The 14,113-nt window shown below is 47.5% G+C and overlaps 1 protein-coding gene across 8 annotated transcripts in view; it reads left to right on the top strand.

The window, feature by feature from the left end:
- Window positions 1-476: 476 nt before the first annotated feature.
- SLITRK2 (SLIT and NTRK like family member 2) overlaps window positions 477-14,113 on the top strand; it is a 29,663-nt gene continuing 16,026 nt past the window's right edge. The window contains exons 1-6 of one of the 8 annotated variants that reach the window (XR_010838589.1): window positions 4,054-4,405; window positions 4,500-4,672; window positions 7,803-7,843; window positions 9,626-9,832; window positions 10,417-10,517; window positions 11,854-12,443. Coding sequence is in view for 6 of the 8 variants with exons in the window: in XM_067023276.1 (XP_066879377.1) it covers window positions 4,936-7,473 (2,538 nt within the window). In the remaining 2 variants the exon portion in view is untranslated. Of the gene's footprint in view, window positions 568-3,584; window positions 4,406-4,499; window positions 8,348-9,625; window positions 9,833-10,416; window positions 10,518-11,853; window positions 12,444-14,113 lie in introns of those variants that run through there. The other 7 variants (XM_067023276.1, XM_067023279.1, XM_059049867.2 and 4 more) reach the window with 7 other exon arrangements.

Below are 14,113 nucleotides of genomic sequence, written 5' to 3'. Positions count from 1 at the left end.
TGCTTTCACTTGTCCGTAACTTCCACCCTGTGGTCTCAGTGTACCCTAGCAAACGGTCCCGACCGAGTGCTATCCTTATTTCACTTGACCGCGTCCGATCCGCAGCCCCCGGTGGAAGCTGCAGGGACTGGGCAGAGTTCCAGGCGAGGGGGGCCGGGAGGCTTGAGCAGCGCTCCGCGGCGCTGGTCAGAGAAACGGAGCAGCGGCTCCTTTGTGGGCCGGTCCATCCCCCTCCCTGGTGCGCCGCGGGGACATTTGATCTGCGGGGTGATTGATAAGTGCGGGCGAGGGGCCGCCGGCCCGCCCTCCCCTCTCTTTCCTCCTCCCCGCTCCCGCCCTCCTCTCCTCCTCCCTGGCGGCTCCCTCCCTCCTTCCTGCCAGAAGCGCTGCCCGGCGGCGAGCCGCTCCAGTGGGGATCTGCCTGCCCTTGGGGGCGCCGCCCGCGCTCGCCCCCGAGCCCTCGCTCCCGGGCCGCGCCGGGCCGAGGCCGCGCAGCCTCCCGCGCCTCCCCGGGTCGCGGATGCCGCGGGCGCCTCCGGGGGAAGCTCCGGGCGGCGCGCTCGCCGGGTAAGTTCTGAGTACTCGGGGACGCCGCGGCGACGCGGCCGACTGGCTGGCTCCGCGCGGGCCCCTGTCTTTCGCGGCCACAGCCCCCGGCGGAGGGAACGGGCGTGGGCAGACGGCGCGATCCTCCAAAGAGCGCGCGCGGGCGGCCGCCCCGGACCGCCGCCCCCGCTCCGGCTGTCCGGCCTCGGGACGGTCCGCGCGGGCGTTGGCCGGCTCCGGGCGTCGTGCGGCCCCGCGGCCACCGCTCCCGACGAGGACGCGGCGCCCGGGCCCGGGGGAGAGGGCGGCGCGGGCGGCCGTCGCGGCGGTGTGGGGTGACGGCAGGGAGAGCTGCGCGAGCTGTCGGTGCCCGGGGCCCGGCCACGGGGGACTCGCCCGGCCCCCGGGTCGCCCGGAAGAACCCTTCGGGAAGGGCAGGGCCGGGGGCTCCGGAGCGGCGGCCGAAGGCGGCGGCGAGCGGGCGGTGGCAGCCCCCTCCCCGGGCCGGCCGGGCTCCGTTAACCCCCTCGCAGCCGGGGCGGAGGGGTACTGCCCGCCCGCCCTCACTCGCCGCGCCCGCTGGCCGCCCCGGAGACCCGAGCCCCGTTTCACTCGGGAAGATGCGAGTGAGACCAAGGCGACGGAGTTCGCGTTTCTACCTCCCTCGCCCCCGCGAGGACGGGGAGCGTTTGCCTTATTTTAGCGGCCGCCTCTGCCTCCCGCGGGCTCCGTGTTCACCCGGCACCGTTCCGCCGCCTTAGGAGCCCGCTCTCCCCGGCGCGGTGCCGCGGCCGCTCCTCCAGAGACGCGGGGCCAGAGGAAACTTCCTTAAAGTGCTTTATCGGGGTGGAGGCTGATTTGTTCCCAGTAACTGTGTCTGGGGAAAGGGCTGCGGAAGCTCAGGGACTAGCGGGAGACGCAGGAGTGGTGGGAGGGTCCACGGACCCGTGTCGGCAGCCCTCACCGCTGCGTTTCCCTCACCCCGTAGTATCAAGAATTTCAAGCGCCCCCTCATCTGTCTCTCCCCCCCCCCAATTCCTAATAGGCTCTGTCCTCAGGGAGTATTGACAGAGTCGTCAGTGTCTTGAAGGAAATTACGATATTTGAGAACTGAAACTCATATTTGGTATTTCACTTTCAAATACCATTTTTTAAAAAAGAACACATTTAAGTAAAAACACCACCACTATTGAAGTTTAGGTAGATAGTTGTCTAATTCACAGTAAGCAGGAGTGAGGTGTTTTTGGAGAACTGATGGCCTGGGACTCAGAACTTCTGGGTTCTGTTTCTAATTTTATAGATTCTTGAACTTAAGCAAGTCAGCACTTGCCCTGGTTGAGGAATGTCTTCATCGATAAAATGAATCTGATTTCAAAAGTCTTGTCTAGCTCTCGTGTTGCAGTCTACTTCAATGAAATATTAACCTAATTAATAAATGTTTGTTAAATGAATGACCGAGTGAATAAACCATATCTCTCTAGGAACTATGTATATTTATTATTTGGAAATATGTAGAAACAAATGCCCCTTGGCTATGAAAGGAAGCGTAACTGTGCTCCCACTGCATCCCCCCACTCGCATCTAATGATGCAGTTGCCATGGGAGGTGGGAGACTATCGCAGGGCTGCCCCCTCCACCTCTGTGGACAGTCCCTCTCCCGTTGCCCTTTGGCACAGGGAAGGGAAATTCGAGGGCCCGGAAGGAAAGGATGTTGCCCAAGGCGAAGCAAGAATCACTGGATGGGGAGGGGCTCTTGATGTCTGGCCCAAGGCTCTTCCCCAAAGGAAAAGCAGGGGGACAGAAGAACACCCGTGACAAATTGCGGAGGACAAGGCCAGTGCCACAGGTTGCTTTGGTGCCGAAGTTTATAAACCACGAGAGCCCTTCTTGGGGAGGAAAGAACTTGTATGGGTGGAACAATCCTAGGACCTGAGCTTCCCAGGGAAGGAGGAGGGGAGAAGCAGGGTGCTTTCTGCTCTCCGAAGGCTCGGCTTGCCTATGCGGTTGCCCCCCTGCCACACTTGGTGCAGCAGTGGGACCCTGTGTCGACTGCGGCAGGCGGGACCAAGCGGCGGGAAGAGCCAACTAAAGTGTCTGGCGGAACTGGCACATCGCTTGGTCATTTCCTCTTCCCCTTCTCTTTTCACCCCCCTACTTTTGCTGCCTCATCTCCCCCATGCCCACCAGAGGCAGCACCTGGCCCTTTCGGGCACCAGTAGACATTCCCATCTTGCAAATGGACTCCAACTGGGAGACTCCTGGGTCCAGGGGACCTTAAGATAATTAAGGAGAAATGAGATACCGAAGGCAAAACCCCAACACCTGGCCATTAATAATCCCGGCGAAAGGTTATCTGAATCCGATTAAATGTCAGAGCTGGGAGGGCCCTTATAAGTCCACCCCTTTTGCCCATGGGGATGGGAAGATCCAGAAACAGGTGACACCTGGCAACAGAGCTGGATCCGAAGCCAGGTCTCCCGAGTCTCAGGCCAGGACTCCTTTCATTCCTCCTCTTTCTCAGGAGCCAGTCTTCCTGCATCTCCGCCTTCTGTTCCCTGGTTCCCTGACCCTGCAGCCTGGAGGGCTCAGCACCCTTTCCTGGGCTCCTACTCCCAGCTGAAGCTCAGCCTGGCAGTGCCGGTCTGACACCCACTTCTCTTCTCCTTCCTTCAGGCAAAAAGCACACGTTTAAACCTCATTATCTGGCGAAGTATAAACCTCAGGGGGAGGAGGGTTTTGTTGTTGTTTATCTCAGTCTATAAGCTAACGTTGAGCTGGCTTTCAGATTCCCAGCAAATATCTGGCCAGTCACCACCTAGAAAGTAATTCTCTCAGCACTGAAACAAAGCTCTGTATGTAAAGCATAAATCCCCCCAAAGAACTCCTCGCCCTCCCACACAGACACACCGGTGCACACACACCCCACTCTCCTCTCCACACCAAGAGCATGTGAGCTAGGAGTTTGGCAGCCGGGCCCCAGTCCTGTAGCAAAGAGACACATCTACACACAGACACACACACACACACCACACACACACACACACACACACCCCTTACTCGGAAGGATCTGGACCCCTGCTCGAGAATCTGGAATGAGACACCCCCGCGCGCGCGCGCGCACGCACACTCACACACACACACACACACACACACACACACACACACATACACACACACACACACTGCCCCGCTGGAAGAGCCAGGAGGGAGGGGCGGGTGGAAGAAACCATTCGGAGGGGCCAGAGGAGTCCCGGCGGTGCCCCTCCTGGAGAACCCCCTCTCCAGGAGCTCCGCCAGCCACTCGCCGCCCGCCGGGCTGGAGGTGGAGTAGTTCAGAAGCGACTGACGCAGCCGGGATTTGAGCTTTGCAAAGCCACTCGCAGGGAAGGGAAGCATCTGCCCCTCCCTCCCCCACTGCGCGCCCTCGATCCCCAGCCTGCCCCCTCCCCCTCCCCCGTGACGTCACCCCAGCCCCGTCCCGGGGAACCTGCAAAGCCTCTCAAATTCAAACTGCCGGGCGCACCGGTGCCACTGCCGCCGGGTTGGAAGTGCGCGCCCAGTCTCGGTCGTCTCCGCCGGCCGCCGACCCAGCCGGCGGGCTTCGCGACCTCCCTGCTCTGCTGAACCCCACGGGTCCCCGTGGGCTCAGCTTCCCGCCGCTCCAACCCTCCTCTTCTTCTCCTGCCGCCTGCCGGATTCCTAATTTGTGCGCACCCCCCAGCAAAATTTAATCCACCGACAGAAAGCAGGGCATCCTTCCGTAAGCGGCGTCTCCTTTTACCTTGCTCTCCCTCTCTTTCCGAAGATGCTAAACTACCGCCGGACTGCAGAGGAGAGGGGTCCCGTCTTCCCCTGATGTGTGAGTAACCCCCACCGCGCGCTGTCTTTGCTCTTCCACCCTCTCCCTTCCCCCGCCGCCAGTCCCCTGATTTTCCCACCCCCTTTTTGCGCAGTTAAAAAAAAAAGTAAAGCAATTTCTGCTGGGAGCCCAGGACGGGCTAGCCGCCCGAGATCTCTTCAAGATACCCCAGGGGAGGAGGAGGAGGAGGAGGAGATGGGCTGGATTTAGTAGGACAACTCGGTTACTAATGACTCCGCGGCTGGCTGCGACCCGCCGGGAAATCAGGTGCAAGCATGTGTGTTCCGGGACGCGTGTGTGGGCGGGCTGCGGGGGAGGGGAGGAGAGCAGAAACCGCTTTGAAAAACGCAGTGATTTCATTCCGCCGTGCTGTCCACTCCCCGCATTCTTCCTCCGTCCCACTCCGCCCCCTCGCTTTGCCATTTTAATTGGGCTTCCGTGTTTCTTTCTCCCCCGCATCCCGCTCTCCCCCGCCCCCCTCCCCAAGGTTTGCCTGTAGGTACCTGAGCTGACACCGACGGTGCCTAAAGATGCTGAGCGGCGTTTGGTTCCTCAGTGTGTTAACCGTGGCCGGGATCTTACGGACCGAGAGTCGCAAAACTGCCAAAGACATTTGCAAGATCCGCTGCCTGTGCGAAGAGAAGGAAAACGTACTGAACATTAACTGCGAAAACAAAGGATTTACAACTGTCAGCCTGCTCCAGCCCCCCCAGTATCGAATCTATCAGCTTTTCCTCAATGGCAACCTCCTGACGAGGCTGTACCCCAACGAGTTCGTCAATTACTCCAACGCGGTTACTCTCCACCTGGGTAACAACGGGCTGCAGGAGATCCGAACCGGGGCGTTCAGCGGCCTGAAAACCCTCAAGAGGCTGCACCTCAACAACAACAAGCTCGAGGTGCTGAGGGAGGACACCTTCCTGGGCCTCGAGAGCCTCGAGTACCTCCAGGCCGACTACAATTACATCAGTGCCATCGAGGCGGGGGCCTTCAGCAAGCTGAACAAGCTGAAAGTGCTCATCCTGAACGACAACCTGCTGCTGTCTCTGCCCAGCAATGTGTTCCGCTTCGTCCTGCTGACCCACTTAGACCTGCGAGGGAACCGGCTGAAAGTGATGCCTTTCGCCGGCGTCCTCGAGCACATCGGGGGCATCATGGAGATTCAGCTGGAGGAAAACCCGTGGAATTGCACTTGTGACTTACTTCCTCTCAAGGCTTGGCTGGACACCATAACCGTTTTCGTGGGAGAGATTGTCTGTGAAACTCCCTTCAGATTGCATGGGAAAGATGTGACCCAGCTGACCAGGCAAGACCTCTGTCCCAGAAAAAGTACCGGTGACTCCGCCCAGAGGGGCGGCCACGCCGACACACATGTCCAAAGGCTGTCACCTACCATGAATCCGGCTCTCAACCCAACCAGGGCTGCAAAAGCCAGCCGGCCACCCAAAATGAGAAATCGCCCAACTCCCCGGGTCACAGTGTCGAAAGACAGGCAGAGCTTTGGACCCATCATGGTGTACCAGACCAAGTCCCCGGTGCCCCTCACCTGCCCCAGTAGCTGCGTCTGCACCTCTCAGAGTTCAGACAACGGTCTAAATGTCAACTGCCAAGAAAGGAAGTTCACTAACATCTCCGACCTGCAGCCTAAACCCACCAGTCCAAAGAAACTCTACCTAACAGGGAACTATCTTCAAACTGTCTATAAGAACGACCTCTTAGAATACAGTTCTTTGGATCTCTTGCATTTAGGAAACAATAGGATCGCAGTCATTCAGGAAGGTGCCTTCACAAACCTGACCAGTTTACGCAGACTGTATCTGAATGGCAATTACCTTGAAGTGCTTTATCCGGCGATGTTTGACGGACTGCAGAGCTTGCAATATCTCTATTTAGAGTATAATGTCATTAAGGAAATTAAGCCGCTGACCTTTGACGCTTTGATTAACCTACAGCTACTGTTTCTGAATAACAACCTGCTGCGGTCCTTACCTGATAATATATTTGGGGGCACGGCCCTCACCAGGCTGAATCTGAGAAACAACCATTTTTCTCACCTGCCTGTGAAAGGGGTTCTGGACCAGCTTCCGGCTTTTATCCAGATAGATCTGCAAGAGAACCCATGGGACTGCACCTGTGACATCATGGGACTAAAGGACTGGACAGAGCATGCCAGCTCCCCTGTCATCATCAATGAGGTGACCTGTGAATCTCCCGCTAAACACGCTGGGGAGATCCTGAAGTTCCTGGGCAGGGAGGCTATTTGTCCAGAGGGTCCAAACTTGTCAGACGGAACCATTTTGTCAATGAATCACAACACAGACACACCCCGCTCGCTTAGTGTGGCTCCCAGCTCCTACCCTGAGCTACACACTGAAGTTCCACTTTCCGTCTTAATTTTAGGATTGCTGGTTGTCTTTATCTTATCTGTCTGCTTTGGGGCTGGCCTATTCGTCTTTGTCCTGAAACGCCGAAAGGCAGTGCCAAGTGTTCCCAGGAGTGCCAACAGCTTAGATGTAAGTTCCTTCCAGTTACAGTACGGGTCTTATAACGCTGAGACTCAGGATAAAGCAGACGGCCACGTCTATAACTACATCCCCCCACCCGTGGGTCAGATGTGCCAAAACCCCATCTACATGCAGAAGCAAGGGGACCCAGTGGCCTATTACCGAAACCTGCAAGAATTCAGCTACAGCAACCTGGAGGAGAAGAAAGAAGAGCCAGCCACACTTGCTTACACTATAAGTGCCACCGAGTTGCTAGAAAAGCAAGCCACCCCAAGAGAGCCCGAGCTGCTGTATCAGAACATCGCTGAGCGCGTCAAGGAACTCCCCAGTGCAGGGCTCGTCCACTATAACTTTTGTACCTTACCTAAAAGGCAGTTCGCCCCTTCGTATGAATCTCGACGCCAAAACCAAGACAGAATCAATAAAACCGTTTTATATGGAACTCCCAGGAAATGCTTTGTGGGGCAGTCAAAACCAGACCACCCTTTACTGCAAGCTAAGCCGCAATCAGAACCAGACTACCTCGAAGTTCTGGAGAAACAAACTGCAATCAGTCAGCTGTGAAGGGAAATCATTTACAACCCTCTGGCATCAAAGGATGCCGCTCCAAACTGGTGGAGGCACTGCATTTGCTTTCGTGTGTGTTTGTGTTCTCCCTCTCCCAGCCTCAGTGGGGGACTTTGAAGATGTTTGGGGGATGGGGCGAAGCAATGATACTGCTTTTTCAAGTTTTCCTTTAAATTATTTCTCTCTTGCTCTCCTCCCTCCCCCACCTTTTCTTTTCCTTCTCTCCTTAGGAATCATCATTGAACATGAATGTTTCTACAGTGCATTTTTTTTTTCATATATTTTGTTTATGGTTTTGTTTCCTTTTTCTTCTTTTATTTTTCCAGTGTGGGAATGGGAAGAGGAGATTATAGTGAATGAAGAAAGAGTAAGCAAACTTTTCAAATGAAAATGGATATTTAGTGTATTTTGTAGAAGATCTCCAAAGATCTTTTGAGACTATAAATTCTTTTGTAAATAATGATATATGGTATTTCCGTCTTCAGTTACCAAGCATAGTAACTAGGCATCACTCCTTCGTGTTAAAGTGCCTTTGCACTTTAAGTACATTACTTAAATGTTGCTTTTAGCTTTGATAAACTGAACATATTTTAATGTGTTGTATTTTTAAAATTAAAAACACTGTAAAATAGAGCGAAATGTCAGCTATATTAAGTCAACGTACAGTTTGCTTGAGTTATAGAAACCAGCCTGTCATCAAATGATTCTAGTTCTAGGACTTTATAGATTTAACTGTAAAATATTTCCTTTCCTTTGGGTTTGTTCTAAGTGATTTTATTTAAGTCAACTAAGGGGACTTAACAGTGGACTAGAGGTAATAAAATGCCTCAGTTGGGATTAGTAATTCATTAATAAAATATATTTAACCCAATATCAGAGTGAATTGAACAATTAATGCCCTTCCGTAAATCGTTATTTTACACTAACGTGGTCAGTGTTTGTTTCAGATTATTTTCCTAATTAAGAGTACATTACACAACTTGTAATATATTTTTTCTGCATTAGATATTTTTATATATTTAAATGAGAGTCTGTATTTCTAACTTTTTAATTGAAATTAGTATTTTTTTCTGCCTATTGAGACATTTTCTATAAACACACACCAGTAGAGGCCGCCACACACCTCATTTAATAAAGACATATGAGCCATTACATACCTTGAAGGAAGACTTCAAAGGTGAGATTAAGACTTCCCAAGTAAGTTCTTTGCAAACTCAAGGCAGCAGAGACAAATGTGTACGTTAATTTCTGTTTCTTTTAGGATTAGAGGTTAGACTCATAATCCTTCTCAATGTTCACATTTTCAGAGAAAGCAGCGTTTTCCTCTTGAGCTTATGGAAGCGTTAACAGGGTGCTATCAAATGATGTACTCTTTGCATCTCCAACCTGATTAATAAGTACCTAAACCAAGAAAGTAGGCATCCTTTTTTTCCAGCCTTCTTTAGGCAAGGGTTACTTGAATTTTTTCCTTGTCAGCTTCAGCAAGCTTTTGGTTTTGGTTTTAGCGTTAAAATGATTTTAACTAACCAAGTCTGCATAACATTTATGAAGCCTTATTAGCCTGTAAATAATTTTTAGATGCAAATATTATTGTGTGATTTAAACAAACAGCCCTTCTTTACAAAAAAACATAGTTTTGTTTTGTCTATTGTAAATCCTTATGCAACTGGAATGGTGATCTGCATATAAAGTAGTCCAGCTTTTCAATTCCTTATTAAAGCAATTGATGGCGTCTGAAAGAAGCACACTGTTTCCTTTTCATAAATAGGTTACTGCACATAATAATCCTTTATTATCATGTGGAGATTGAAGTGGATCCTGATAACTTACTTTTAAAGCTTTAAAATGACTAATAGTTTATTATCTGTCACTATAAACAATTCATGAGATAGGCTTTCAATTAGAAATTACTTAAATCCAAATGATTTGGATTAATAACTACTGGTGCAAAATAGTTTTTACTTTACAATAGAAGGTAATTGTGTGTGTGTGTATATATATATATATATATATATATATATATATAAATGTAAAGTACATTCAGGAAAAAAAATGCCTTTAATACCCTAAAATCTCCGAATATCTACAGTGACAAGCTAACATGTTCATTCTTTGATTAGAGATCATAATTCTTATTTAAATCCATTAGATTGAAGTTGAAAATGGTGGGCTGAAATGGTCGACAGGAAAGTTAATGTGCAGAGACTTTCCATTTCATAGAAGAGGAGCAAGAGTATTTTACCAGTTGAACTTGGACATAGCTTCTGGAACCCACCTCCTCTTATATATGTAAGAGTTTCAAAAATCCTCTCGTGGCCGCTCTCATTTGGTGCAATGATAAATACAGAACACAGAGGTAGGTATTTGGGGAAATGATTATGAAGGTAAATTAGTATACGTATTCTGTTAAGATAGTTTTTTGGTTGACATTCTGTCACTAGAACTACTGATGTGGCGATTCCACTCCAGTGTTCGTATTCTCCTGAAAATGAAGTCATTCCTGTAAAACAACATTATCCATAAAAAACCTAATTCATTACTTGTGAGCAGAGATAGCTTACTGTTGATTTAGTTACAAGACTCTAAAGAGGCCTCCTGGAAGAACTCAGATTCATAAACTCTTTTGCTTCATAACTATGGTTTAATGTTAGATTATCATGCTTCCTAGATTTGTACTTTAGTCTGTACTAGGTTTTCAGATGAAATAGTTTGAATGCGGTCCAGATTATTTCATTTAAAGGCATAATACACCATATACTGTGAAGCTTTCGTTTTTAATGCCATCACAAACACTTTAAGTTGATTAACGTATTAGCATCCCCACTGACTATATTGTTTTGCTTTACCCACTGAAGTGCTTTCAAACAGATTTTACTTTAGGGTTTTTATTTTTATCCCCTACAGCTGGATTTTGCTATTTCACTTTTATTTCACATGCAGCTTGTAATGGGTATGAGCATCAGCACAGTGAAATGGTTCCGGCCAACAGAATGCGATCTCCCCTGGCCCTGCCTGGAACAGATCTATATGTCTGGCAAATGGTAATTCCCTTTGATTCTAGCTCTTAATTAGTGGCTTCCGCTGTTTCTGAATATACCTGTGTCTAAGTTTGTATTGAAAACACTCAAAAGCACCACTTCTCAGTCTGGACACAATTGCCAAAAGTCTAACTTGGTTTTGGACTTTGGTCAACCTGTGTGCCTTGTTACTTCCCTCCAGCAGTTGGTGAGTAAGGAAATGACCCTTCAGTTTCCTCTGCTTTGTCCTCTGACCTCTAAGGTGGTTTGAGTTTTCTAAATAGTTCCATGTCATCCAGGGCTCAATGTTTTATGGATTTTACAGAAAGTGTATAATGAAAAAGAGGGAGGTTCTGTGATTTTTCAGACTCTGGAAATCCATTTTGATTGGACACATTCCAGAAACATACTGGATTAGAGGCTAGACTGAAGGAAGCCTTCCAGACTGTTCTCCTAACCCAGTCATTTCTCCATTCATTCAATATGTATTTGAGTGCTTGCTTCCCAGGTGCCAGGCTCTGTGCTGTGTGCTGAGGGGGCACAGAGATACAGTAGACAGGCTCTCTGCCCACCTCCTCACCACCATCCCCCACAGAGAGCTTAGCGCTAATAAAGGAGAACGTTATCTGAATGACAATCACCCAGAGTAAACAGTGGGAACAGCAGTGAAATGCCTGAAGTTGGGTTTTTAAAAGTGATTCTGTGCAATGAAGTATAAAACTGATACATCATAGGTTAGCTACTGTGTAACCACCATTAACATCTCTTTAGAGTTACACAGCTACAAAGGGAGAAAACCCACAAAAATAAAATAAAACAACTTTCTGCAGAAGAGGGCCCAATATTATGGCCTGAAGATAGCTATATACTTGTGCTATCTAACGATCTACGTTGTAAAGATGGCTTCCCAAATTGTAAATACAAAAATCACAAATGTACTTACATTTTCTGGAATATCCATGCTTTAGAGGCAATATTTACTTTCTATTTCAGTGGCTTAAAATATAACATTTGGGCTTAAGTGTCTTTTACAGAGACAATAAGACGGTTACCTAAATCCTGAGAGAGAAAAATTAAGTACTATATATAGGTGTACCTTGCTTCTCACAATGGTTGTGCAAAAAGTCATGTGTAAGTTGAAGTTTTGTAAGTTAAATTGTATTTTAAATGCATTAGGAGAGCTGCCAGTTAGAGGAAACTTGTGAATCCTTTTATAAAGCAGAAAACCATTTTCTAAGACAAATAATCACTCTGTAATTTATCTGTTTTGTATGTTTGGAGTTTCAATATCGACTTTGCTTAAAACGGAGCCCACCTGCCTAATAAGAGTGTGTTTTGCCAATGCTGCTTGTGTTACCAGATTCTCGGTTGCTAAGGGCTTGTACTTGAAAATCCGCTGCAGTTTCCTGTGACTTGAGCTATGGGGCGATTCTATGATGGCGCAGTAACATTCCTGAGCAGTCTGAATAGCCAACCCCTTCCAACTCCACTGAACACAGGACTCGTCTCAGCAGCGTCTCCTCTGTCAGACGTGGCCATGATTCGTTAGAGGGTAGAGTGACTCCTGTATTCACATCCTATAAAGCACTTAGAGTCACAGGTTTTATAATAAATATATGGTATTATGTAAACATATTAAACTGCATGTGTGTTGGAATTTTTGAGCAGTATTTTAGCTTGCAAGTACTTGTACAAATACTGTTAGATTTAGTTGCAAATAGTTGTTCTCAAGTTATTGGAATAAATGGCAAATGAAACGAGCTCTTGTGTAAATAGACTTCTGTGCCCAACAGTGACATTGTTTCAAAACATGAATGCCATATTTTGGGCTGTTAATAGGCAAAATGAAATATTGAAAATGTGGTCAAATGATAGTTTATCTTATTGGATCAACTTTATACAGTTATTTTGTGCTGTAGTTAGCTTTCAGTTAATAAATAAATATTCACTAAAAATAAACATTTGAATTAGTTAGAAAAATTCTTTACACTCTTGAGAGGAATTCATGACAAACTATTACTGGAACCATCCTCTTTGCCTTGATATATATACTGTTCAAATGTTTACAAATTTAGGTCTTCTTTATATAATTTACATATTACGGGTAAAATGTGCTTTTAAAAACATATTAATACTTTTCCATTAATGCCCATTAGTATCAGCATTAAAAAGTTAAAACTGGAGAGAACAATAAAAACAATTCAAATAGAGCTGTCTCTCTAGGAATTGAAAGAAAGTTTGATTTCACACTCCCCCTACCACACACATCCACCCACACAAGAGCCAACTGTTTTTCATTATAAAATTCTATCTAATACAATAGGTGATCTAATAAATTTATATCTGTAAAATGAGAGAAGGATTGACATGCAAATCCAAGGAATAGAAATTATGAATCCATTAAAGAAGACGTTATTACTGTATTCCCAAAGACTAGAGTCAAAACAAATGAGAGGGAGAGAGATGCATTTGTTGCTGTAACTGTGGTAATATTATATAGCAAAGCAACTTATTTTGCTTTTGCATTGGTTGAACATCAGAATATATCTGCCAGGTATGCTCCATTCACAAATGTATAACGTAACAAAGGTTTTGAGGTTTGTGTGATGGACAGGAGGACTTGAAACAAGTTATCCTCTCTTGAGATTCTTAATTTGCTGTATGCACCGTATATTCAGTTTATTCGTGTGGCCTTCACAAGTTGGTAAAACAATCGAAAGAGTCTCATTCTAGAGTGTTTTATTGAAGAACGAGAGTTGCTGCTTAGCACACTAGATTACCTCGTCCTTTACAAAGATGCGCGGAAGTGGAATGGGAAGGAAAGGGATGTACAGCTCCCATTCTGAACACACGTCATATAAGACATCAGCAAGTCATATGTGTCTCTTGATACTGGGAAAAGACCATCAAAATAGATGCTGTCATTACTGAATGGGGTCTGGAAATGCACCTGATCCGTGTTTCCCTGGGCAACCAGTATGTGATTAGTTATACATCATTTTTATTAATTTTAGTTTTCAAATATTTTATGTTTGCTATCAACATTACCCTAAAAAGGAACATTTGAGCTAATTATCTGTCAGATCTAGTTACCTGGCATTTTTGGACATATTTGATCTTGACAGAATGTTGGCTACAACATAAAGTATAAGGTAATTTCTGGCTCACAAAGTGACTGCTGGGCAGAGAGGAGAGGTGGATGGGGTCTGCCCTGGGTAATCCTTGGCCAAGCCCCTCACTCCTCAAGCCGCCTTTACCTTCACGCCATTAACACCTGACATAATGATTTGGAACTTAATAACCCTCCAATAAATATTTCCATAATGAATAAATGAATAAGACTCTGGCTCTCATGTGCACACTGAAGAAGGGTGGAAAACTGAAGGATCTAAGTTCAAAGCGATTAGAATGGGTTCTTAGCTGTTCCAGGAAGTCCTAAACAAATATTTAGTTGGGCCATTTTCAGAGCTTATGAAGAACACACACACACACACACACACACACACACACACACACACACACACACTCCATGAGGATGGCAGAGAAGTTATGGTGACACACAGGCAAGATCCAAGTTTATTACATGCCTGAGGGCCCGATTTTAAGTGATACCTGAGTCT

This window comes from Kogia breviceps, chromosome X, assembly GCF_026419965.1.
Source record: "Kogia breviceps isolate mKogBre1 chromosome X, mKogBre1 haplotype 1, whole genome shotgun sequence".
NCBI lineage: Eukaryota > Metazoa > Chordata > Mammalia > Artiodactyla > Physeteridae > Kogia > Kogia breviceps.
Note: the sequence above shows the minus strand (reverse complement) of the source record. Positions and strands in the feature narration are given on the sequence as shown.